Source organism: Sus scrofa, chromosome 14 (genome assembly GCF_000003025.6).
Source record: "Sus scrofa isolate TJ Tabasco breed Duroc chromosome 14, Sscrofa11.1, whole genome shotgun sequence".
Taxonomy (NCBI): Eukaryota; Metazoa; Chordata; class Mammalia; order Artiodactyla; family Suidae; genus Sus; species Sus scrofa.
The window spans coordinates 72,245,169-72,272,948 of record NC_010456.5 but is presented as its reverse complement, the minus strand read 5'-3'; the positions used below and the strand labels follow the sequence as shown (position 1 = coordinate 72,272,948).

Below are 27,780 nucleotides of genomic sequence, written 5' to 3'. Positions count from 1 at the left end.
TTCATCAAACTGATTTTATCCTCATGCAGAGTTCTTTTCAGTGCATTGTCTTAGTGATATACTACAAATGGCCATTAAATGAGGCTTTAAATAAAATCTCTTGAACATGGAAACAAACAGCAGTTTAGTCATCCTTAAGAGTGAATTTTTTTAAGCCAAAAAACCCAGTAAAAAGCCACAGTACCATAGCAGGCAGTAAATGCATATAAAGAAAAAAAAAAGATTTTAAAATAGATTTTATTGGCAAAAATAAAAATAAAACTAATCTGAATCAGGATCCTTCTTCTTTCTTCTTGTCCCTTTTGAGTAAGTTCCAGATTCTGTTCTTTCTTTGCCATGCTCAGTTTGTTGTGTCATCCACTCTTTCTCCAGCTGTTTCAGCATGTCTGCAGTGAGGAGGCCTTGCTGCACCAATCTGGAAGCAAGGGATTTCTCTCCTGCAGCAGGGCTGAGGGGCTCCGCAGCTTTACTCCCTAAAGCTTTGGTGCTGCGATTCCTTCTGGCTTGGCTCTTTAATGTTCCTGACAAACGGGATGAGCGCTCTGCTGACAAGCCCTCCAAATTCAGCAGTTTATGCGTCTCTGAAATTTTAATCAGTTTGGTGATGTTGTGTACACCATCTTGGATAATACCATCTAGTTGTTTCTGAAGATCTCGAACAAGGCTGGCATCTGGAAACATATCTATGAACCGGTAGCTGGAAAAAAGACATATTACATTATAGGAACAAATCTTATTAGCCACTGGACTAATCTCAATGACAACTATGTCTTGACACTAATTAATTCCAAATGTTCTCTTTTTTGCAAACTGTGTCCAGCGCCTTTGCTTAACCTTTACTTCTGCACCAACACAACTGAGGGTTATGTCATTATAACAGAGCGGGTTATTATTCATATCTTAAGTGATTCCAATATGTCCCTGTGATAGGACAAGCCTGGCTTTGAGAATCACTGATCTAGAGCAGCATCTCTCAAACTGTGGTGTATACATGAATCACTCTCCATCTAAAAATGGAGAATATGATTAGGTCTGGGGTGGGCCTGACAGTCTCTATATGCTTTTTTTCTCTCTTTTAAAAAAAACTGCTAATATTCTTTTTTTATAAGCTCCCAGGTGGTACCAATGCTTTTGGTTCAGGGACCATCATTTGTGGTCCACAAGGATTTAGTGGACTTTTTCACCTACCTTTCTAAACCAGAATCCTAAGAACTCCTTAAGTCATTTTTGGAATGGGTATGAACTAGGCTCAACTGCCTTAATGGACAATAAACACAAAAGAGCACCCTGCAAATATGTGCCTAATTTGAAAATGCAAAATACCATCATAAAACCTTTGATTTGCCCTATTACTTAAAAAAATGAGAGCACATAAAGGAAAAATGTAGTACCTTAGCCACAGGTAGAGATCCAAGACATCATGAACAGCCTCAAGATCCATGAGGTCTTTAATATTCTTAGGTGGAAGTAATGGCCATTTAATATATCGGCGTAACCATGAGAAGGTCAGGGGCTCATTTCTGCTATACTGCCTGGCAAACTGAGAGAAACAGAAGCAAGGAGTTTGGTGAAATCACCTCAGTCTGTGATTAAGAAAAAAAAAAAAGATGACAGGAGTTCCAGTCGTGGCTCAGCAGAAATGAATCTGGGCCATCAATCTTAAGAAACATATTTCCTAGGTAAATACCCACACATGGAACATCTCTAAGACATATTAAGGGAAAAAGAAAAAGGCAAGTTGCAGACAAACGCATTATAACATTTATAGGAAAACATATCCGCCCAACAAAATGAGAATTTCTACTTATACAGGTAAGTAGGCAAACGTAACAGAAAAGATCTGCAAGGATACACATAAACTCGTAATAGTAATTATGTCAGAGAATTGAGACTAGGGTGGTAGCCCAAAGTAACCTATGTCTAATGTTTTAATTCCACGCAAAAAAAAAAAATTGTATTACTTATATAATTCTAAAATAATTTAAGATGTAAATTTAGAAATAGAGTTGAGGAGTTCCCACTGTGGTGCAGAGGGTTAAGAACCTTACTGCACCAGGTCACTGAGGAGGTGCAGGAGCAATCCTAGACCTGGTGTGCTGGGTTAAAGGGTCTGGCATTGCACAGCTATGGCTCGGATTCAATTCCTGGCCCAGGGAATTTCCATATGCTGCAGGTGCTGCCTTAAAACAAAAAAAAAAGGAGAGAGATTTGAGGAGTTCCCAGTGTGGTATGGTGGATTAAGAATCCGACTGCAGGAGTTCCCATCATGGCACATCGGAAATGAATCCCGCTAGGAACCATGAGGTTGCGGGTTTGATCCCTGGCCTCACTCAGTGGGTTAAGGATCCAGCGTTGCCGTGAGCTGTGGTGTAGGTCGCAGATGAGGCTCGGATCCCATGTCGCTGTGGCTGTGGCCCAGGCCAGCAGCTATAGCTCCGATTTGACCCCTAGCCTGGGAACTTACATATGTTGTATGTGTGGCCCTAAAAAAAAAAAAAAAAAAAAAAAAAGAGGAGACTTTTGGGTTTAGTGGGGAGGGCCCTCTAAGCAGAAGCAGGGGGAGAGCAAGAGCCCAGAGAGGTGAGAGGACATGGCAGAAACGGAAGTTCAGCTCCCACTGCTCTTTCATGCCGCCTTGTTCGGGTGAATCTTGCGCTCCTCAGAAGTCAGAGATTTGCATCTCTACCCGATGAGTTAAAATAAAAGGGGCTGGAATCTTGGCACCAAATAAATTCATGCAGTGCCTTATAGTTGAGAAAAATGAACATTATTGCCACTCCCTTCCAAAAAATATCACCCAACACCAATGAGGAAAAAGTGTATCATCAAAGACCCAATTCCCTTGAAAAACTACACTTAATTACTCTTGTTTTAGCGTCTTCAAAAAGGCTACCATATAAGCCCAAATACAAAGCAATAATTCCCCCTTTCCCAAAAAATTATCTGCAAGAAAAAAAGTCATTTTAAAATTTAAGTTTTTAGATAGTATTTCATGTTAGAAAGTACTCTCTGATAGCTTTATTTTGAATAACAAAGTATTGTTCAGGGAAAATGCATCAACCTGAAACGACTCAGAATATCAAAGACTTACCTGTAACAACGAAGAACAGACAAAAGGCTGCTTCTTGTTGATAGGGGCTGTGCAGAAAACATACCTCACTCGTAGACTTAATGGAATGTGCTGGATCAACTCTGCAGAAAATTTAAAATCATCCATATTGCAGACAAAATACTGCCCATCAACTTGTGAAAAATCTACAAAAATATCCTGGGGGGGAAAAACATATTAAATTACTGGACTGCCTAGGTGGGCATGAAAAAAGTACTCCAGTCTACAAAAGAGAATCACTTTAATCCAGTAACAGACTTCCAGCAAGGCTAGCTTAATTCGCTGCTTCCTCAAGCTAACAGACTTCCTCTACAGCCTTCCCAATATGAAATACTCCTCAGGACAAAAGTCTCACAAGATTTTGAGAGAAGACTTCCAATTTCAAAATAAACTTCATAAATAGCAATCTCATAAAAACCAACTATCCATTCATGTCCATGAGGTTAACCAGTAATTGTCTGACATATCAACATTTTTAGAAAAGATATTTAAGAGTTTCTACTTACAATGAGATTAGAAAGCGTTGTGTCAGGGAGATGGTAGGCAAACATTTCAATCTGTTCAGCAGTTGGATGAAGACCAGCTGCCTTTAGTAAAAAAGAAAACAACCATAAGCTTTTATCTTTTTAAGGATAAGTTTTCTTAAGTTATTTCAAGATTCAGGTTAAGCTCTTGCCAAATAAGTGACAACAATTTGAGCAAAACAGAGAAAAGCATCATATTCTGCCATGTATTACCAACTAGGAAAGCTGATGAGATAATTTAGTAAAACTAACCAAGTATAACCATTAAGTAATTAATCTTTTGCCTCTATTTTGGCTATATTTCTAAAATCTATAATGATCTGATAGAGTATCAAAAATATTTGCCAGGATCTCAATTATCTCCACTGAACAAAAATGAACAAGGAAAACCCAATCACTTTAATCAGGACAATAAAACTGAGAGACATACATAGAATAGTAAATGTCTAGGAGTTCCCATCATGGCTCAGCAGAAATGAATCTGACTAACATGCATGAGGACGCAGTTTCAATCCATGACCTTGCTCAGTGGGTTAGGGATCCGGCATTGCTGTGAGCTGTGGTGCAGGTCGAAGATGCGGCTCAGATCCCCAGTTGCTATGGCTCTGGCGTAGGCCAGCGGCTACAGCTCCGATTCGACCCCTAGCCTGGGACCCATATGCTGCAAGTGTGGCCCTAAAAAGACCAAAAAAAGAAAAGAAAACATCTAAAGTAGAGGTCAGTTATCTTTAACTGTGTATTGCAATGCTAAGAATTGCCCATAGGTAAGTACAAGCAAGAAAAAAAGGGAATGGGAAAAAGAAAGAGGAAAGGAAGAGAGAGACATGGGAGGAAGGTTGAGTATGAACACAAGAAATGAGGGAATAGGATGAAAATGAGTGAGTTCCATTATCAACCACACTCTCAACAAAAGCTACAGAAATGACTTCCGCCATAGCATTCCTCCAGGAATTTTTTCTTGTATTATCTCATTTATATACTCCTTTACTCAGAGTAACTAAAAATGAGATGAGCCACATTAAGTGAATTTTCCAGGCAAACTTTAAATTATAACAGTTTGTTTAAAATACATACATTTCCTTGGAGTTCCCATCATGGCTCAGTGGTTAACGAATCCCACTAGGAACAATGAGGTTATGGGTTCGATCCCTGGCCTTGCTCAGTGGGTTAAGGATCCGGCGTTGCTGTGAGCTGTGGTGTAGGTTGCAGATGTGGCTCAGATCCCACGTTGCTGTGGCTCTGGTGTAGGCCGGTGGCTACAGCTCTGATTAGACCCCTAGTCTGGGAACTTCCATATGCCGCAGGAGCGGCCCTAGAAAAGGCAAAAAGACAAAAAAAAAAAATAAATTTAAAAATAAATAAATAAATAAAATACGTACACTTCCGCCTCATTGACTACACTAACCAAAATTTAACCTTGTCTTTACCGGCTTCAAAGCTTTATAGCTGAATGCTGTTTTTAGCCCACACTCAATGGTTTCTTCTATTTTAAAGTTTCTGGCAATTTTCAAACTGCTGATGTAACCGAGTGTCCAAAAGTTATGCAGCTGTGTCCCATCTCCACCTACTGCTAGATTATAGGAAGAACTAAGGGGAAATCAGGTTTACTAAACTTGTTACATTACAGTTGCATTTCTAAAATCTGAATCTTTCACTTGCTTATCACTCTCTGACCAAGGAGGTCTCTATTAGGCCTCTCAAAAGCAAAACAGCAAGGCTTTCTCAACATGATTTTCTTTCTTTTTTCTTTTCTTTTCTTTTTTTTTTTGGTCTTTTTAGGGCTGCATCCATGGCACATGGAGGTTCTCGGGCTAGGGGTTGAACCGGAGCTGCAACTGCAGCGACAGACCCACAGCGACACCAGATCCAAGCCACATCCGTGACCTATGCCTGGCATGTGACAACACTAGATCCTTTAAGCTACTGAGTGAAGCCAGGGATTAAACCCACATCCTCATGGATATTAGCTGTGTTCCTAACCCGCTAAGCTACCATAGGAATTCCTTGACATGATTTTCTTTTTTTTCTTTTTTTAGTGATAACTTTTATATTTAGAATTAGCCAGCTGGACTCAATTTAGATGATCCCAATTTTGTTAGCAACATCCAAAGCATCACAGTCAGGAGCTAGTCGAACATATGCCTTTTTCTCTCCATCAGGCCTGATCAAAGTGTTGACCTTAGCCACATCAATATCATAGAGCTTCTTCACAGTCTGTTTAATCTGGTGTTTGTTGGCCTTGACATCCACAATGAACACAAGTGTGTTGTTGTCTTCTATCTTCTTCATGGCTGACTCAGTGGTGAGATAGAACCTGATGATGGCATAGTGGTCAAGCTTGTTTGTCCTAGGGGCGCTCTTCCGAGGATATTTGGGCTGCCTTCTGAGTCGCAGTGTTTTGGGCCGTAGGAAGGTGGGTGACGTCCGGATCTTCTTTTTTTTGTCGCTGTGGATGCCTTTCAACACTGCTTTCTTGGCCTTCAAAGTCTTTGCTTTGGCTTTGGCTTTGGGAGGGGCAGGGGCTTCCTTCTTCGCCTTCGGTGCCATCTTCGTGAAAAGCTTGACATGATTTTCATGGCACAAAATTTTCTTTGGCTTATTTGTTTCCAGGTGTCTGAGGCAAGTCTAAAAAGAGGGTGAAGGAAGGAATCACTGTTTCCCACAGAGAAGAAGCAATTACTATGTTACACCCTACCTTTATAGGATCCACAGGTCTACTCAAAATTTCCTTTAATAAATTGAGATCTTCTCGATGCATTGTTGTAACCTCTCCTTCTTTAAATTTCGAACTGAATCTGCCAGCCCTACCAGCAATCTGCAAGGCTTGAGAAGTGGTGATTGGTTCTATTTCTCTCTCTCCCTTTTCATTGATACTGGGCTTCATAAGGGAGTAAAAAATAATTCTTCTTATGCTCCTGAAATAGAAATAAAAGTGATCTCAAGAACTACTGTCTCTCCATCATCTGGTTCATTGCAGAAATGCTCACTCTAATTTTAGTTTAAGCCTACTTGCAATACTGCCCACTGTTTACAAAATAAAGTCAAGGGGTTTGTTGATAATTCTTTTTTTTTTGTCTTTTTGCTATTTCTTGGGCCGCTCCTGCGGCATATGGAGGTTCCCAGGCTAGGGGTTGAATCTGAGCTGTAGCCACCGGCCTACGCCAGAGCCACAGCAGATAATTCTTTTTTTTAATTTTTAATTTTTTTCTTTTTACAGCCACAGCTGTAGCATATGGAAGTCCCTGAGCTAGGGGTCGAATAAGAGCTGCAGCTGTGGCCTACACCACAGCCATGGCAATGCCAGGTCCTTAACCCACTAAGTGAGGCAGCCAGGGATCAAACCCGCATCCTCACAGACACTATGTCAGGTCCTTAACCTGCTGAGCCACAATGGGAACTCCAGTAATTCTTCTTCCTCTCTTTAGTATTTTTTTAAAAAACTGTGTAAACTTAATAAAAAGCACCAAATTATATATTTAAAATGGTGAACCAGGAGTTTCTGCTGTGGTACAGTGGGTTAAGAATCCAACTGCAAAGGCTTGGGTCACTGCAGAGGCATGGGTTTGATCCCCATCCCAACACAGCGGGTTAAAGTATCCAGCATAGGCTGCAGCTGCAGTCCATATTCAATCCCTGGCCTGGGAACTTCCATAGGTCACGGGACTGAATTTGAATAAATAAATAAATAAATAAAGTAAAATGGGTGAACTGTACAGTATGTAAATTGTACCTCGATAAGGCTACCTTCTTACAAATAAACTACATAAAATGTTCTTAGGGCCACATGCACAGCACATGGAGGTTCCCAGGCTAGGGGTTTTATCGGAGCTGTAGCTGCTGGCCTACACCACAGCCACAGCAACATGGGATCCAAGCCTCGTCTGAAACCTACACCATAGCTCATGGCAACGCCGGATCCTTAACTCACTGAGCAAGGCCAGGGATCGAACCTACATCCTCATAGATGCTAGTCAGATTCACTTCCACTGAGCCAAGACGGGAACTCCTATAAAGTGTTCTTAAGCTGCTATTAAACACTGGCTGCTATTAATGGCTTTGAAAAGTTCTTCCATGCATAAAGGAATATTTCATTCCCCAGAGAGGGTTTAATACTGTTAACCCCTAAAGATAATGGTTGGCCACACTTGCATAACATGCACACACACTTGTTGACTCAGACACTGAAAATAAAGTCAGATAATGTAACAGGTTGGCAATGGGAGAGAGAGGCACTCAAAAGTCCTAGTGCTCAGAGTTTCCACTGTAGCTCAGTGGGTTAAAGACCCAGTGTTCTCTCTGTGAGAATGGAGGTTCGATCTCTGGCCTTGCTCAGTGAGTTAAAGATGTGATGTTGCTGTGGTGTAGGCCACAGCTGTAGCTCCGATTCAGCCCCTGGCCTGGGCACTTCCATTATGTTACAGGTGCAGCTGTAAAAAGGAATAAAAAATGTCCTAGTCTATGCGGTATTTTCACTTCATTCCCTCAAGAGGTGTTAAGTAAATTAATCTCAGATCTATAACACCCAGTCTCCTAAATCAAAGTATTTGGTCATTCTAATGCCAATTAGAAGGGTTTTTCTGTTGTTGTTTTTAATTTATTTTGCTTTTTAGGGCTGCACCCTCAGCACATGGAGGTTCCCAAGCTAGGGGTCTAATTGGAACTATAGCTGTGGGCCTACACAACAGCCACAGCAACACAGGATCCAAGCGACATGTGACCTACACCACACCTCACGGCAAGGCCAGATGCTTAACCCACTGAGCAAGGCCAGGAATCGAACCCCCAACCTCATGCTTCCTAGTCAGATTTGCTTCCACTGTGCCATGACAGGAACTCCTAGAAGTTTTCAAATTGCCATCTAACCCACTGAATACCCATAATTATTCAAAACAAATTACTTACAAATTAAGTCCCATGCCAATCGCATCTGTAGCAACCAGGATTTTGCATGGATCATCAGGATCATTAAACTTTTTTGCTTGAGCAAGTTTTGTCCCTAAAACAAGAAGTTTATGTTAAATCAGTGTTCTCAATCCTTTACTACATTATCTTGGACACCCTCACCTCCTACTCTTCATTTTTATGGACAAAACTGTCTCAAACTTGCTTCTTTATATCCTCAAATAGTCACTTATTCTTTGTTTTCAATCCTCTAAATATCCCCACACAGAACAATACAATCTCCTACCACATTAGCCTTGTCATTTCTGAGGACACTTATTAACAGATTTCAGGACTACAACTTAAAGAATATTACCAAGTTCACATTTATTTTAATGACATTTCTATAAGAAAATCATCAGCTCAACATTTAAAATAGTCTAATAATAGCAACATATAACAAGAGCTATAAATAATTAGAATACTTCTATCCTCACAAAGATGAACTAGAGAAACTTTTTTTTTTTTTTTTTTAAGGGCTGCACCTGCAGCATGTGGGGGTTCCTAGGCTAGGAGTTGAATTGGAGCTGTAGACGCTGGCCTATGCCACAGCCACAGCAACATCATATCTGAGCCTCATCTGCGACCTACACCACAGCTCACTGCAATGCCAGATCCTTAACACACTGAGCAAGGCCAGGGATCAAGCCTGCGTCCTTATGGATAACTAGTCAGATTTGTTTCCGCTGAGCCACGACGGGAACTCCAGAACTAGAGAAATGTTTATATGACCTATAACAAATTATATACACCAAGAACCTTAATTCGTAATCTTCTACTGTGTTTTCTATATATAGCTCTACATAAGTGTCAAAAATTAAGAGATTTTGGAGTTCCTGTCATGGCTCAGTGGTTAATGAATCCGACTAGGAACCATGAGGTTGTGGGCTCAATCCCTGGCCTTGCTCAGTGGGTTAAGGATTCGGCGTTGCCGTGGGCTGTGGTGTACGTTGCAAACACAGCTCGGATCTGGAGTTGCTGTGGCTGTGGCATAGGCTGGCGGCTACAGCTCCAATTAGACCCCAAGCCCAGGAACCTCCATATGCCGAAGCACTGCCCTAGAAAAAGACAAAAAGAAAAAACAGAGAGACACATTTCATTTTCTATCATAATGAAAGTCAGTAATTACCAGGTGGGAGACTGCCATATATAACAGCTGATTCCAATCCCCGAATTTCAATCTGTCGACTCACAGAATAAATATCATTCTTGCTAAAACAGACAATGCAGTCCCCAGGCCGAAGGTTGTCTAAAGATTCTAGTGCGTGATCCAGCACAGAAATGGGGGTAAGCCTCTTGTAGGTTCGAACCTACAATAAAAGACATGAAATTGTAAAATAACACACCTAATTCACTTCTTCTAATTGTGAAAAACTCATAATCAAAGGTAAGCTAAAAACTGATATGTTCCAACTTTTTCAAGAGAAAATACAGAAAAACATTTATTTTGATATTTTAACTGTTACCATCAGTTCTCATTGGTATTTCTAAATTAATAAAATTTAATAGAGGGTTTCCTAAATTTTTAAAGCACTTGCATATATATTTGATTTTCATACCAACTTGGTAAGTTCAGAAGAGTTTACTGTTATGTTCATTGTATGAACAAGTAAAATTTTAAAAAAGAGTAAAATAGAGTCTAATAAAAGATTAGGTCTCTTGAGGATTTTTCCAATTCTAGCCTTCTGTGATTTGCCTAAAAACACAAAGTGAAAAACAGTAAAGCCAAGACTAGAACCCAGAATTTTTTCCACTACATTCTACTATCTCTTCCTGAAAGCTGAGCACAAAACTAATGGATCAATTCAAAAATATTTCATCTTATTACACATGTCTAATAAAGAAAACAAAAAGTATGATTAAATAGAATGAGTTACTTCCTACTTTTTTTTTTTTTTTTTTTTTTTGTATTTTTGCCATTTCTTGGGCCACTCCTGCAGCATATGGAGGTTCCCAGGCTAGGGGTCCAATTGGAGCTGTAGCCGCCGGCCTACACCACAGCCACAGCCACAGGGGATCCGAGCCGTGTCTGCGACCTACACCACAGCTCACGGCGATGCCGGATCCTTCACCCACTGAGCAAGGCCAGGGATCGAACCCGCAACCTCATGGTTCCTAGTCGGATTCGTTAACCACTGCGCCACGACGGAAACTCCCTTCCTACTTTAAAAATTTGAAAAAGGGATATAAACTATCTGTACCAATTAGATCTATTTCAAAGGCCCCCATATCTGATATCTGAAACTTTGAAAATCATGAACATTTTCTGAGCCTCAAACTTCTTACATTTCTGATTTATTTAATTCTAAAGAAATCTGCTCAAATTCCAAAAGGTTTTGTTAGGAAAAGATAATCTCTGTACTTTTGGAGACGTAGAGTGTGATAGCCACTTGGACAGAACTTTGTATCATGAGGTTCAACCGACTATGTATGATCTACTCAACTATGAGGCAATGAAGCTTTCTTTTTAGTTATGTTCTGATTTCACCACTATCTGGGGACTAGGAAGCCACTGCCTGGGTATTCAGGGCTATTCACTATGCTACCTTCACAATGAAGCATATATCAAGTACCTCCACATCTTCCCCAGTTGTGTACATAAGCTCAGTAACCAGGTCAATAGCAGCAGATTCTCCACACAAATGGATTTCTTTAGCACAGAGTCCTGTTAAATCAAAAACTGGGATTTAAAAAAAAATTTTTTGGGCCACACCATGGCATGTGGAAGTTCTCAGGCCAGGGATTGAACCTGCACCACAGCAGGGACCCAAGGCTCTGCAGTGATAACACCAGATCCTTAACCCACTGAGCCTGAACCCCCAAGAACTCCAAGGGATTTTTTTTTTTTTTTTGCTTTTTCAGGGCTGCACCCGTGGCATATGGAGGTTACCAGGCTAGGGGTTGAACCAGAGCTGTAGCTGCAGTCTTAAACCACAGACACAGCAACATGGGATCCGAACAGAGTCTGCACCTACATCACAGCTTGCAGTAAGGCCGGATCCTTAACCCACTGAGCAAGGCCAGGGATTAAACCTGAGTCCTCATGGATACTAGTCGGGTTCATTAACCATTGAGCCATGATGGGAACTCCAGATTTTCAAAAATTTCAAAGATATAAAATTAGATATTCAACACTTTACATAACAAAAATATTTTAAGTTTGCTTACCTATTGCTTTACAACTTTAGCAAGTGTTTTTGTAAATACTACCTATGTCTCAAACCTCAAAATAAAAATCTTCTAGTGGGCAAAAATTATCACCATTTTTATAAACCTCAGGGTGTTTCAACTACTTTGCAAGGGTTTGAGTCTACTTGAGGGTGAAGCCAGCCTCAACTAGAGCCTGGCATTCTGATGGTTAATACTGAACATCAGTCTTACACTTTTGTGTTTTAAATCAGGCTCCATGGAATCACTGAGGTGCCTAAGAGACTGGGAGGTAGAAGAAACTCCAAGCTCCTTATCCCTGAGCATATCCACTTTCATCTATCTTATATTACAGGCTCCAGTGCGCACTTTTGGTTTGAAGAAAGAGCTTGTTTATTTGTTTTTAAATTTGAAAACACTTGCCCTACAACATGCTGATCAAAAAGTCACTCAATAACAAGCAGGAGAAACATTCATTCCTGTCTGTGGACCTCAAGTCCACCTTCAGGAGCCTATACTAAAGAAATAAGGTAAATCAATAAAATGCCATAGCCACAAAGATTTTTACTGTATCATTAATAATAGGGAAAAATCTTCAACTCCTTCGAACAATTTACAATTTGTCTCCCATATCTACAGGTTCCACATTTGCACATTCAACCAACGATGGACTGAAAACATTCAATCTGTGGTTGGTTAAATTCATGGATGCAGAACCCATCTCCCACAAAAACCAAGGGAAGACTCAACAATACAGCTATTCAATGGAGAATAAACAATATTTAAAAAAACTTTTTGGAGTTCCCGTCATGGCTCAGCAGAAACAAATCTGACTAGGAACCATGAGGTTGTGGGCTCAATCCCTGGCCTCGCTCAGTGGGTTAACGATCCGACGTTGCCATGAGCTGCGGTGTAGGTCACAGACATGGCTCGGATCCTGCGTTGCTGTGGCTGTGGCGTAGGCTGGTGGCTACAGCTCCAATTAGACCCCTAGCCTGGGAATCTCCATATGCCTTGGGTGCTGGCCCTCAAAAGACAAAAGGACAAAAAAAAAAAAAAAAAAAAAAAAGTTTTTAAATTAAAATATAGTTAATTTACAATGTTATGCCAACTTCTGCTGTATAGAAAAGCGATTCAGCTATACACACACACATTCTTTTTAATATTCGTTTCCATTATGAACTATCCCAGGAGACTGGATATAGTTCCTTGTGCTGTACAGTAGGACCTTGTTTATCCATTCTAAATGTAACAGTTTGCATCTACTAAGCCCAAACCCCCAGTTCATCCCTCTTCCTCCCCTCCTTTCCCCCTTGGCAATCATAAGTCTGTTTTCTATGTCTGTGAGTCTGTTTCTGTTTTGCAGAGAAGTTCATTTGTGCTATATTTTAGATCCCACATGTAAGTGATATCATGTGGGAGAATATGCAATATTGATACATGGTATTAAAAATGCCTATGAAACGACAAAAATGAAAAAAAGCAAGATACAAATATTATATATTCACAAAACACCATATGGATGAAAAAAAGACTGGCATGAAACACCAAAATGTTAATAGTTGCTGTGTAAATATGGTGAGATCTGAACTCTAATTAAATAATTAATTAGGATTATCCTAATTTCATACTAGAAAAAATGGACTTCTCATTACTAAAACAATATTTAGAAAACTAAAAGACACACTTAGCTGACTTTTTTGTGATTTATATCAAGAGAGGATCCAGTTGGCTCTATTTGGCAATGTCAAGCAGATAAAATGCATCTGTATGTCACAAAGCATGGGTTTTATAGCTATAAGACCACTAACCTAGCAGTGCTCTGGTCCAGGCCCATCCTCTGGCTGGGTCTTTAATCATCTGAATTTCATCAATCACAGCCACTTCATCTGAAAATAAAAAAAGTTATCATAAGCAAGACAATCTACTTAAATAACATCATCAACAAATCACAATACCAAAATCACTGTCACTGTTTACCAAGAGCTTCTTTTCTGGCAGGCTTATTTTAGGCACTTTACAATTATAACTCATTTAATCCTCACAACAAGCCCATTAGGTAAGTATCATCGTTATTTACATTTACATTTTACAGAAGAATAAACAGAAGCCCAGAGATGTCATTGGCTCAAGGTTATACAGCATGGGCAGTTACTTAAGTTGTAAGAGTAAAATACATGAAATTCCGGATCATCTCCAAAATTCACTCTTTAAAAAATTTTTTTTTAAACCCAACTGCACCACAGCAGGAACTCCTGCATATCCTGTTATTCTTTTTTTTGCCTTTTTGTCTTTTTAGGGCCTCACTCATGGCATATGGAGGTTCCCAGGCTAGGGGTTGAACTGGAGGTATAGCTGCTAGCCTATACCATAGCCAAGTCAATGCCAGATCCGAGCTGTGTCCACGACCTACACCACAGCTCACGGCAACACCGGATCCTTAACCCACTGAGCAAGGCCAGGGATCGAACCTGTGTCCTCATGGATAGATATGTCAGATTCGTTTCCACTGGGCCATGACAGGAACTCCCCACTCTTCAAAATTCTTAACCACTCTACTGTACTGCTTCCCAAAGTGAGCAGGTTCAGTTGTCCTGCTTTCTGCAAACCCGGAGGCAGCCTGGACTATCCCACACAGCAGTGAAAGACAATCCCAGGAACCAGAAGTAGATAGCCCTGCAGTAAATGAAGCACCTCCACCTCAGGAATACAAACGGGTATTAGGAGGACACGCAAAATATGTCAATACCCTAAGCTCCAGCTCTGCTCGGTCTTAGAGGTTTTAAGCTCATTACTATGGTAAAAAAAAAAAAAAAAAAAAAAAAAAAAAATCTGCATTTTATTTTCTAACGCCAAAATATTTCCAATCATATTATTATTATTTTTTTTTGTCTTTTTACCTATTCTAGGGCCGCTCCCACGGCATATGGAGGTTCCCAGGCTAGGGGTCACAGCAACGCAGGATCTGAGCTGCGTCTGCGACCTACACCACAGCTCAAGGCAACGCCAGATCCTTAACCCGTCGAGCAAGGCCAGGGATCGAACCCACAACCTCATGGTTCCTAGTCGGATTCGTTAACCATTGCCCCACCATGGGAACTCCTCCAATCATATTATTTTATTCTTTTAAAGCCATTTATACTTTAGTTGTCTTCCTCAAATACCAAGGAGTTAAGAAGAGCATATTTTTTAAAAATTAAAAATTTAATATGCCCACAATGACATTTAGGAAACAGAAGAGAGCTAATTTTAAAATTACTTAGCATATCTGGGTGTATACAAACAAAATTAGAAAAGGGGGCAGAAGAGGGAATTTTGATTTATACATGCTATTTAAAATTTTTACTATGTACTACTTTTAGAATAAATTGATTTTTAAAAAACTATCCACTTACTCAGAAAATTTTTTCTTTTTTTTTTTGTCTTTTTGTTGTTGTTGTTGCTGTTGTTGCTATTTCTTGGGCCGCTCCCGCGGCATATGGAGGTTCCCAGGCTAGGGGTTGAATCGGAGCTGTAGCCACCGGCCTACACCAGAACCACAGCAACGCGGGATCCGAGCCTCGTCTGCAACCTACACCACAGCTCACGGCAATGCCGGATCGTTAACCCACTGAGCAAGGGCAGGGACCGAACCCGCAACCTCATGGTTCCTAGTCAGATTCGTTAACCACTGCGCCACGACGGGAACTCCCTCTTTTTTCTCTTTTTTTTAGGGCCATATCTGCAGCATATAGAAGTTCCCAGGCTAGGGTCTGCCCAGGCAGCTGAAGCTGCTGGCCTACACCACAGCCACAACAACACCAGATTTGAACCAAGTCTGCAACCTAAACCACAGCTCTTGGCAATACCGGATCCTTAACCCACTGAGCGAAGCCAGGGAGCAAACCTGCATCCTCATGGATAATAGTTGGGTTCATAAACCACTGAGCCACAACAGGAACTCAAGAAAGTTAGGATTATTAAAAGGCGAAGGCAAGCTATCAAATAGTACATAATGAATAACTCCTATTTTATTTAATATACACACCCACAAAGCACACGAGGGTGTATGAATACAGTACAAACACAAAACAGAAAATATAAACCACATGATTAACTAACATGTTTGATTCTGGATGGGTAGAATCGGGGAGTTACATATGTTTTTATTCCTTCTCTTTGCATTTATTTTTCTATTATGAAAAATGATTGCCTATATAGTAAATTTTCATTTAAAATATTTTCAAAACTACAGTACTTTTTTCTTTTCTTTTTTTAATTTTATGGCTGCACCTGAGGCATATAAAGGTTTCCAGGTCAGGGACTGAGTCTGAGCCATAGCTGTGACCTATACCACAGCTGCAGCAACACTGGATCCTCTAACCTACTGTGCCAAGCCAGGGACAGAGACCCAAGATACTGCAGTGGGATTCTTAACCCACTGTGCTATGGCGGGAACACCCAAAACTATAGTACGTAAACAGAAGTTAATTGTGGCACTATACATAATAGCAAAAAAATTTAAATAACCTAAATAGTCTTTAATAGAGGAATAATTTTATTCATAATAGAGAATACTTACATAACAATTTAAATAACACATGTGATATATATGTTGATGAAATATTTATGTAAACAAGACTAGACCCAAAAACATGTTGTGTAGAATAAAAAGCAAGTTGTGCAACAATAATACAATAAAATAATCATGTAGGAGTTCCTGTCGTGGCACACCGGAAACAGGAACTCCTACATGAAATAGGAACTGTGAGGTTGCAGGATCGATCCCTGGCCTCTCTCAGTGGGTTAAGCTCACCACTGCTGTGAGCTGTGGTGTAGGTCGCAGATGTAGCTCAGATCTTGAGTTGCTATGGCTGTGGCGTAGGCCAGCAACTATAGCTCCAATTAGATCCCTAGCCTGGGAACCTCCATATGCTGCAGGTGTGGCCGTAAAAAAAATGCAAAATAATAATAATAATAATAATGTTTTAAAATACACACTCTACAGTATCAACAGGTAATATACATCAGTGATACCACAAAACAACAACAAAAAAAAAGACAGGAAAGGTATATATTAAATACTTGACTCCAGTTGGATCAAAACAGAGGAGAGGAATTGTACTGGGAAGTGATACAAAGGAAAATTCATGCTTGTTAACTTTTCAGTTCTTTTTTTTTTTTTGGCCGCACGTGTAGCACATGCAAGTTCCTGGGCCAGGAATCAAACCCGTGCCACAGGAGCAATCTGAGCTGCTGCAATGACAATGCTGGATCTTTAACCCACTGCACCAAAAAGAAATTCCAACATTTCAGTTAACTTTTAAGAGGAAAAAGGAAAGAAAATTCAAAAGCAAACATGACAGAAAGTTCGGATTTTTTTTTTTTTTTTTTTTTTTTTTGGTCTTCTTAGGGCTGCACTCACAGCATATGGTAGTTCCCAGGCTAGAGGTGGAATATGAGCTGAAGCTGCCGGCCTACACCACAGCAATACAGGATCCAAGGGGTGTCTGTGACCCACACCACAGTTACTGCACCGCCAGATCCTTATCCAACTGAGTGAGGCCAGGGATCAAACCTGCATCCTCACAGATAAAAGTCAGATTCATTAGCACTAAGCCACAAAAGGAACACCCAGTATGGCATTTGTAAGTAGTGGTAAGTATGGGCATTTGCTGTACTATTTTCTTCTTTGTCTCAATTTAAACCTTTTTTCACAATAAAAAACACAGTTCATATGTTCATGCATATTTTTAAGTTAAAAAAAAAATACTAAACCATAAAGTTTCGACAATGGTGTATACGTACAGGGAGTTGTAACACTGCACATCTCAACAGTACAAGCAACGTGGGCAGCCTGTTTCCCATCTGGCTCTACTGTCACACGCTCTTCACCTGTTACCAAATCACATGGCACACCCTAGGATGACAAAAGAAAACTGGAATTATTTCCACCTTGAGAACAACAGCAAAAAAGAAGCTTTGAATATTTAATAGAGCATTCTCTCCATTACATCAAATTTGTCCAATAGCTAAAACAAAATATATCTAATCCTTAAAAAAAATTATAAAAAAATAAAATCCACTGTCTCACATAACCTATGTAAACTTGGAAATATCGCAAATCAGCTAAATTCTCAGGTAACAGAAGTGTGAGAACTTGCAGCGGTTTTAATTTTTAATTGTGTACTATTTCAACAGTTTCCGTACTATTTCCATTTCTGAAATGAAATAAATTGTTTGTGTTCAAAATTAATATTATAAATAAAATTTAAGAATATACAAAGACCTACTAATATCTTTGACAAGAACCAACACCAATGCTGTGGTATATTTGAAGGGGTTCCCCAGGACGAAGAACATTTGGTGTTAAATTTGGGAAAATCCACGCAAACTGGAACAGATGGTCTTCCTAGTGGCCTGAAACTAATGCGGAAACACCAGACATATCCAAACTGAGGCGGGGTTCACCACACAACTGACCTGTAGTCTTTCAAAATGTAAAGGTTATGAAAAGTAAAGAAAGACTGAGGAATTGTCCTAGATGAATGGACATTAGAGACATGACAATATAATACAGGGTGAGACCCTGAACAGAATGCTGGGGTTGGGGCAGACAGGGAGGTGGACCGGCAGCATTGTTATTGGACAATTGGCAAAATTTGATTATGGACTGTGGATTAAATAATGGTATTCCATCAATATTAAATGTTCTGCTATAGATGAATAGCCTGAAATTATGTAAAAGAAAGACTGTGTTCTGGGGAAATATTTTTAAGCATTCATGAATAAAGAGGCATTATTTCTGCAAACTACCCAAATTATTCAGAACAAGAAATAAAAAATGCAAATTACCTACCCAAACTGGTTAATCTCACATTATAAAGTTATAATAAAATAATGAATCAAAATATGGCTCGTTTACTGAAATGATACTTCGGACCACAGGACATTCAGTCCTTTTCAGGTTTGAAAAGGTGGCTTCAGTTATCATTAGTTCTAGTAGATAGCATCAGAGGTTTAAGCTAAAAAAAAGGTAATATGAATACCACAACAGAGTAGTGATTAACTCTGAGAAGGCAAAGGAAGGGTTCAGGGGCAGTTTCAGCTGTATCAGTAATATTTTTTTTTTCTTTTGCTTTTTAGGGCTACACCTGCAGCATATGGAAATCCCCAGGCTAGGGGTCAAATGAGAGCTGCAGCTGCCAGCCTAGGCCACAGCCACAGCAATTAAGGATCTGAGCCAAGTCTGCAACCTACATCACAGCTCAGAGCAAGCAACGCCAGATCCTTAACCTAGTGATCAAGGCCAGGGACTCAACCCGAACCCTCATGGAGGATAGTTTGTAACCTACCGAGTCACAATGAGAACTCCCAATATTTTAATTCTTAAAAAAGTTTAAAAAAAAAAAAAAAAGGAGTTTCCTGGTGGCCTAGTGGGTTAAGAATCCAACATTGTCACTGCCGTGACTTGGGTCACTGCTGAGGGGTGGGTTCAATCCCTGGCCCAGGAACTTCCACATGCCATGGGGACAGCCCCCCCCCCAAAAAAGTTAAGAAAGTAAAGAAAAACCCAAGTATGGCAAAATATTGGAATTTCATAGGAGTTGGGGAGTGGTTTCAATTTATATCTATGTTACTCCCCATATTTCTCTGTATATGTAAGATATTCTTTATTACTGTATTTCACTCATTCTAATACAAACATTTTTTTCACATTTTAGTAACTCTGAAATCCGATACCTCTTAACAATGGATGGCATGTCAGAATTCAGTTGGCAGCATCATCCTCTTTCTCCATTGTACATAAAATAAATATATATAAATATAATTTATGGCTTCTTTGGTACAACGCAATATGGCAATTTTCGTTGACAGTAAATTATCACATATGCCCTCCCCTTACCCTCCCTTCACTCTAGTCTCCCCCAAATTAACAAGAAAAAGAGTGAATATTTGGTAATATACTAACAGCAGCATTACTCTTTTCGAAGATCTCATGTGCCAGTAATTTTAAAGGGCCACAATACACTCCAGATTTTGCTGACAGGTATTTCTGAATTGCATGATAAGTCTTTCCACTGTTTGTGGGGCCTGAATGGAATATTATCTTCCGCTGTATGGCTCTAGCTTCTGGGTACCTAAAACAAGAGTAAGTAAACAGTTTAATCCCATTCACCTCAAAATCCTGACAAAGGTATTAACTGAAAAAAAAAAAAATTCCACTGAAACGACCTCAACATTCACAAGATAGCATCTTCTTCTTCTTCTTTTTTTTTTTTTTTTGCTTTTTAGGGCCTGCCTGTGGCATATGGAAGTTCCCAGGCTAGGGGTCAAATCGGAGCTGCAGCTGCAGACCACAGCCACAGCACAGCCATAGCCATGCGGGATCCAAGCCATGGCTTCAACCCTTACCAAAGCTTATGGCAATGCTGGACCCTTAATCCACTAAACCCCAGGGATCGAACCTGTAGCCTCATGGATACCAGTCAGGTTCATTACAGCTGAGCCACAATGGGAACTCCACAAGATAGCATCTTTGAAAAACTAAATTAAATGATAAGCTTCACATTCACACTAAAATGACTGCTTTCCAAGAATGGCATTTACTAACTAGAGGACAGAAAAGTCCAAATACAAATTAGTTTCTTGAATATTCTTGCCACTGTACAAATCTCTTTTCTCCAAGAGTTACTTAAAATAAATTTAAACTGCCATCAGCTCCAGTAATAATTTCACATTATTTCCAGAGCTCTACATATGTCCTGTAAGTAAATATTCCTAGGCTTCTGAATTTCAGCATATTCAATATAATGACTCAGTCTTTTGCTTCTGGCCATGATGAATGGTAATGGACTTGCCCTCTCACCATAAACAAGTACAAAATTGCACAAAATATATATACACAGCAGCTGCTTGAAGGCACGGACAACAGGCAGTGCAGGTCTACAAGCCCTTAAAGAATGGAACACTTGAGATGAGCCTTGCTATACCCCAGTAGGGCACAAGGAGGCAGAACCCAAGCAAGGTAAAAATAGTCCCACTGAGCTGAGCAGTAAAGATCAAGGTCAAAGCTGCTGAAGCACCTGGAATTTGAAGGCCAGAATGTAGAAGGCAAGGATGCAGTAGAAGGGAGTCTTGAAGTCTGTGTGGGGCTTCCTTGGATCCTTGGCCAAGGCCTGGACTAAACATGTGCAGGGCTTAGCAGAGGACTGCTTGCTAAGAGTTTGAGTAGAAAGCCTCAAAGAGGTGGCAAAGTGCCAGGTGATGCTGGAGTCCCAGCCATGGTGGTGGGTGGAGAGAGCTCATAAAAGCCCAGGTTTTCAGGTGAGACATTAGAAGACCACACCTGAATTGCAAGAACACCCTCCTAAAGGGCTACTCTAGATCCGCCCCAATAAACCCTTAAACCAAGCTTGAATAGGATCAAGGGGAGATACCAGTTAACTGTCTGCCAGAATTAACTCCCTTTTTTCTAGAGAAAACAAAGCAATCTAAATTACTTATGATTTATCATCAGCATACAATAAAAAATACATAATGATCATAAATTTCCCAAGATTAGAAAGTAAAAACTTCAAATCCACAAATAAAGAAACTAACCAGTTAGGTGGTATTCTTAGGTCGCTGATTTTACGTAGATCATCCTTACACTCCAACACAGGAAATATTTGCTTTGCGTGTCTCAAGAAAAATGGAAATAAATCATCCACATGAGCTGGAAAATAAAACACTGCATTAATATGTACAATCTAAATGTTATCCATAACTAAATTTAATGAAAACTTTTTTCTTAGTGAGTTAAGGGGACATTGCTAGAATAAAAAGAAAAACCCTAGGGAGTTCCCATCGTGGTACAGTGGAAATGAATCTGACTAGGAACCATGAGGTTGCGGGTTCAATCCCTGGCCTCGCTCAGTGGGTTAAGGATCTGGCGTTGCTGTGAGTTGTGGTGTAGGTCACAGATGTGGCTGGGATCCTGTGTTGCTGTGGTGTAGGTCGGCAGCTGTAGCTCCCATTCGATCCCTAACCTGGGAACTTCCATGTGCCACAGGTGCAGTCCTAAAAAGACAAAATAAAGAAAAACCCTAGAACAAGGAATTCTATCCTTTCCTGAGATCCTGCTTTGTCATATGTTTTCTTCCTTACTTCACCTCTACTTTCCCGGAAAACAAAACACTGGCTGTCAATAACCATGTCCTACTTCTTCAGTGCAAACAAGTAAAGATCAGCAGTGATGAAAGTTAAGTTAAAGAGCCTAGAAATATACATGAGACAGAAGGCCTGTGGTTACTGAAGAGAAATACAGGTGCGAACACCATTTAAACTACAGAGACCACTGAGAGACAAAACACAGAAGTGAACTGATTCCTCAGCAAGAAGTCGTCACACCTTAGTGGCACTGATGAGGGTGCGGCTGGGTCCCATTCTGCTTTGTGTCCAGGTTCTATCTCAGTGCCTGGCCCAGGGCAAAGGTCTAGTAGTCAAATACATAAAAATATAACCAAAGCCAAACTGCCTATGGGAACAAAATAATGATGTTCTTACCTTTTCTTTTCTTTTATAGCAAGAGCTTTGTCCTGATGTGAGAGAGAAAGAGGCCAGTGGAAGAAAGAGATGGAATCTGTTATGGATTAATTCTATTTGTGTGAGAGTTCCTTTCACGGTGGCCTACACGACCACAAAGTGAAGAGCAGAGGGCGACAGATCAAGGCCCCAGTCCTCCTCCAGTCTAAGACATATGGATGATTTAATAACTAGCTCAGAGACCCACTATACAGGCAAAAGGACCTAAAAGGCCTCCTGTGAAAGCACTGAATTATTTACAGAGGATGTGAATAGGGCCTACTCTAAAGCAAGTAAGCCCTAACTAGAGAACTAAACATGACATACGGAAAGAAACAGAAAGTATGTTTCACAGGATTTTAAAGTCTTTAAACACTTACCTGCGCTGAAGCAAATATCATTTAAAATAATGTGAATGTCCACATCCAGGGAATGAGACTGCATGATATAGTTTCTAAAGCTTATGAAAGCTTGGTGGAAGAGACGCGCTGTGGGAAACAAAATCAAAATAGGCAGGGCTTAGTTTTCACTTAAAGTCTCATTTTTAAAAAGTACACATACAGGAGTTCCCATTGAGAAGGCAAGTTCGATCCCTGGCCTCGCTCAGTGGGTTAAGGATCTGGCGTTGCCATGAACTGTGGTGCAGGTCACAGACACAGCTCGGATCCCACACTGCTGTGGCTGTGGGATAGATCAGCAGGTGCAGCTCCAATTCAACCACTAGCCTGGGAACTTCCATGTGCCACAGGTGTGGCCCTAAAAAGCAAAAAAAAAAACAGTAGGAGTTCCCATTGTGGCGCAGTGGTTAACAAATCCGCCTAGGAACCATGAGGTTGCGGGTTCAATCCCTGGCCTTGCTCAGTGGGCTAAGGATCTGGCGTTGCCGTGAGCTGTGGTGTAGGTTGCAGACGCAGCTCAGATCCCGCATTGCTGTGGCTGTGGTGTAAGCCAGTGGCTACAGCTCCGATTTGACCCCTAGCCTGGGAACCTCCATATGCCGCGGGAGGGGCCCTAGAAAAGGCAAAAAGACAAAAATAAAATAAAATAAAAAAAAACAAAGTACACATACACATCACACCTAATTCACCAAAGTGTCTTCTTTTTCCCTTGCAGTACAGCTGGTTTGTTATGGTCTAGGCTAAAAGTGACGTCCTAGTACAGCACAAAAGAAAGCTTAACACATGCTCGCCAGCTGCATCTTGCCAATTTCCCGCCCAGGGACAGCTTCCAGATTACAACTATGTACTTACCCTGTGTGTCCAGGCCCACATGATAAAGACAAAGCTGTAACCTCAACAGTAATAAAATGTTTCTCATAGAAATGTTATTAGCCTTACCATCAAGTCCATAATCAGCACCCAGCTTCTGAATTTCCTTCCTCTTGTAAAACTTATCTAAGATCTTCTTGACTTCATCTGGAAGAAAGATATCAAAATTTAACATATGTTCAACATTTGTTTTCCAGATAGAGAAGAGCCCCCAAAGCAAAAGAAGCCTGAAGTCATAACACTTAAGGCAGCAGTCTGTTGAGTGTTGAAAGACCTTGAAGGTTTTAGCTGATCACAAACTCTTTATGGTTTAATAGTTTCTAGAAAAGTAAAGTCAAACGATGCAACATTGCTGTTACATGGCAGAGGAGTAAGGGTGGTGCTACAGGATCAGCATCACCCTCAACCTCCGTCAGGCTGCTTTTAGAGAACCATGTTCTGTTTCATTTATTCACAACCATTTTCAACATTAATAGTGGGCAGCCAAAAGGTATCTAGAAAGACGACCAATGCTTATGCTTATCTGAGAATAACTAAAGGAGCCAGGGAAGATCTTTAGTTTGAAGATGATGTCAGGAAAAACAGATTACACATGTTTCATTCTAGATGGAATAACTAAAACCAGTGGAAAGTGAGATAAACAGATGTCAGTGGAATTTATCCAAGAACTTACTAGTAATTAGAAAAGGGAAAAGGAGTTGCCTCACAAAAGTGCTAGCTCGTCACTGAAAGTCCTCAAGCAAGGTTTAGGTAACCGTATTTCATGGGTGACAGGGGAGAAATTACTGTACTGTAGTTGAGGCTGAATTAGATGCCTGCCGAAGTAACACATTGTTATGAATCACTAATTTTACAGGTGAAAATATTTTAAATTAATCAAGATGAAATTTTATTAACATTTTACATGTTCAAATACTACTGCATTATTCTGTAGTAATAAATATTTTACTGATCCAGCCATATACTCTTCATTTCTGGGAAGGCAGGCCAAAACTGAGGATGCAGTCTTTGATCATGAAACACAGGAAGGCTGGGTGGCCCGCATTTTTATCCCCCATAAGAGTACCAACTGCATTTTCATGCAGTCACAACACACACAACACTCACTGAAGAAATTAAGCCTGGATAAAGCATCCCACTAACAAAAATTTGTTTTGTAACAAAAATTTGTTTTTCAGAATGAGGGAATTTGGTTTTGCTTTCAATTAAAAAAAAAATCTGGAGTTCCCGTCGTGGCGCAGTGGTTAACGAATCCGACTAGGAACCATGAGGTTGCGGATTCGGTCCGTGCCCTTGCTCAGTGGGTTAACGATCCGGCGTTGCCGTGAGCTGTGGTGTAGGTTGCAGACGCGGCTCGGATCCCGCGTTGCTGTGGCTCTGGCGTAGGCCGGTGGCTACAGCTCTGATTCAACCCCTAGCCTGGGAACCTCCATATGCCACGGGAGCGGCCCAAGAAATAGCAACAACAACAACAACAAAAACAAAAGACAAAAAAAAAAAAAAAAAATCTCCATAATAAGAATTACCTTATTATCCACTCCCAAAAAGATGCTGCAATGGCCATTTTCTTTGTAACTTTTTTTTTTCTTTTTTCTTTTTAGGGCCACAACTGTGGCATATGGAAGTTTCCAGGCTAGGGGTTCAATCAGGATTGCAGCTGCCGGCCACAGCCACAGCCACGCAGGATCTGAGCTGCATCTGTGACCTACACCTCAGCTTGTGGCAATGCCAGATCCTTAATCCACTGAGTGAGGCCAGGAATTGAACCCGTATAGTCACAAACACTATGTTGGGTTCTTAACCCACTGAGCCAGAATGGGAATCCCTCTACTTTATATCAAATGTTTAATACACATGATACTAGTTTATATTTGTTATCTTTACACTTTTCTTTTTTTTTTTTTTTTTTTTTTGTCTTTTTGCTATTTCTTTGGGCCGCTCCCGCAGCATATGGAGGTTCCCAGGCTAGGGGTCTAATCGGAGCTGTAGCCCCCGGCCTACGCCAGAGCCACAGCAACGCAGGCTCCGAGCTTCGTCTGCAACCTACATCACAGCTCACGGCAACACCAGATCCTTAACCCACTGAGCAAGGGCAGGGACCAAACCCACAACCTCATGGTCCCTAGTCGGATTCGCTAACCACTGCACCACGACGGGAACTCCCCTTTACACTTTTCAAAGTGCTTTGCCAAACATGTTATCGTGATTTTCACAATCCAGAGACATCAGCAGAGAAAATACTACTCTCTTTCTACCATTTGGGAAATGGAGAAAAGAGAAGTAAAATGTAAATCAGGCCCCTCCCTTAAGTGCTGTATGACTGTCACAAATATGCATTGTCTTTCTACTTAAGTCAATCTACCTTCACATCGCTAAATGTGTTATAATCAACCAAAAAAAAAAAAATACATATACATGTAAAAAAAAAAATCTTTAAAACAGCACCTACCATATTGACCAGAACAGTGCTTGGCACATAGTAGCATGTAACAGACATTCAGTAAGTATTTGACAGGAATAAAAACTGCCTACTTCACTGGGTTATTAGGAAGATTAAATGTCACATGCTTAAAACAGTATTTATCTCTAGCAAACGCTCCCTATTAGTCACTGCTATTTTAAAAGAAGAAGAAAGAATCACAGAGGTATTCTAGGCCTAAAGGGTAGCATATACTAAAGGCCCTGAAGCACAAGCTCACATCTCACCAATGTCGCTGAAACAAGGAGAGTGCTGTGCAATGAAGCCTCTCCAAGAGGTACTCAGGCTAGACCAGGCAGGGCCTTCCAGGCATATTAGAGATTGAAGCCCCCTTTCAACTGGGGACAATGGAAAAACACTAAACAATTTTTTGCAGGGGAGCAAAAGGATTAGGTCTTGCCACTTGCTGATGCCAAATGATTCCTTTCTCTCTGGGGCCCACAATGATCAGAGTACCTACCACCTTTGGGAAGCACACCCTTGTCATGCTTTAGTTTGTAATACAGTTGGTCATCTGTATGTGCTTCCTTCCTTCCCATGAGAATATAAGGTTCTGGAGTGGAAGAGATCTGGATATGAATCTGGTTCCTCTTGACAGCCACTATACAGCCTAACACTGCGTCTAGTTTGTGTAGGTGCCCAGTCAGTGACAAATAATCCTGAGCAAAGTTCTCCTCTGGCTTTTCACTGCCTCACTCCCTTGTCCTTTCTCGGGGCAATAGTTTTGAACCACCGGGGAGGAGAGAGAGGATGCTAGAAAATTAGTGGTCCACCTAACGACTCAAAAAACGTGAACTGCCCCATCACAAGAGGATGGGACAATGTAACCATTCAGAGAACAGCGAGAAGAACAAGGCCAGTTTCTGGCGCAGCACACTAAAGAATCAATGAGACACAGTCCCAAGCCTTGAACGGCTCCCAAACCAACAAGGGAGATGGACATTGACAAGCACAGTGACAACGCTCAAGGGGACCGCAAGTCTCCAGGGGAAGGAAGGACAGCTTCCTCAGCCCTACAAACACCAGCCTGGCCGCCTTCTCCAGCCCGTGCACTCACTCTTGTCCAGAGGGCGAGTTAGTTCGGCCCCGACGTCGCCATCCGCGCTGGGACCCTGAGGTTTGACAGTCAGCGGCACGAACAAGGACGTGTTCGGGGCTTTGGAGCCTCCTGAGGCGGAGGAGGAGGAGGAGGCGCAGGCGACGGCAGAAACGCGCCCGAGAGCCCAGGAAAGGGCGCAGTGTGGGAGCGAAGGGCAGAGCAGACGGCTGCCCGATGGCCAGCCTGGCGCCCGGCGGGGAGCCGAGCCCACAGCAGGGCACACCGGGGTAAGGACATTGAGGCCGCAGACTGGAAAGGAGGCAGGCTGGAGTAGCCTGGGGACACGGCGGCGGACAGTGACGCACAACGCCAGTGCCTACAGCCCGCAAAGACCCAGAACAGCAAAGCTGCCCAGGAAAACGCCCGAGTGCTGAAAGGCGGTTCATAAAGGGAAAGGAAAGCTTAGAAGTGAAAAATCAGAAAAGATAACTTCTTGTAAGTTCGTGCTCTGTCTCTCTCTTTTTATTGGAAATTGGAGCCAGCTTTCTTTAAAGAAAAGAAAATAATCAGGCACCGGTTGGGGATGTCACAGTTGAGAGGCGGGGCCTGCGAGGTGCATCACGTGACGGACGCTGGCCCTATTCAGAAGCACGTGGGCAGTGCGGCAGGGCTCAGAGGGCGCACCACTTGGAGAGGCACCTATCGGTGTAGTCGGCCTTTCTCCATGG

The 27,780-nt window shown here is 41.2% G+C and overlaps 1 protein-coding gene and 1 pseudogene across 2 annotated transcripts; both read right to left on the bottom strand.

Moving 5' to 3' along the window:
• Positions 1–27,423, bottom strand: SUPV3L1 (Suv3 like RNA helicase). Its single transcript, XM_001928898.6, is given in 16 exon segments — positions 1–697; positions 1,392–1,540; positions 3,092–3,268; positions 3,616–3,696; positions 6,329–6,548; positions 8,536–8,629; positions 9,704–9,884; positions 11,148–11,239; positions 13,533–13,610; positions 17,509–17,620; positions 19,673–19,841; positions 21,304–21,418; positions 22,647–22,754; positions 23,604–23,681; positions 27,071–27,224; positions 27,227–27,423. Coding segments are annotated over 16 exon segments (2,367 nt in total). The 5' UTR covers positions 27,350–27,423; the 3' UTR covers positions 1–261.
• LOC100154753 lies at positions 5,652–6,266 on the bottom strand (annotated as a pseudogene). Its single transcript, XR_299439.3, has one exon. The product of XR_299439.3 is annotated as a 60S ribosomal protein L23a pseudogene (transcript).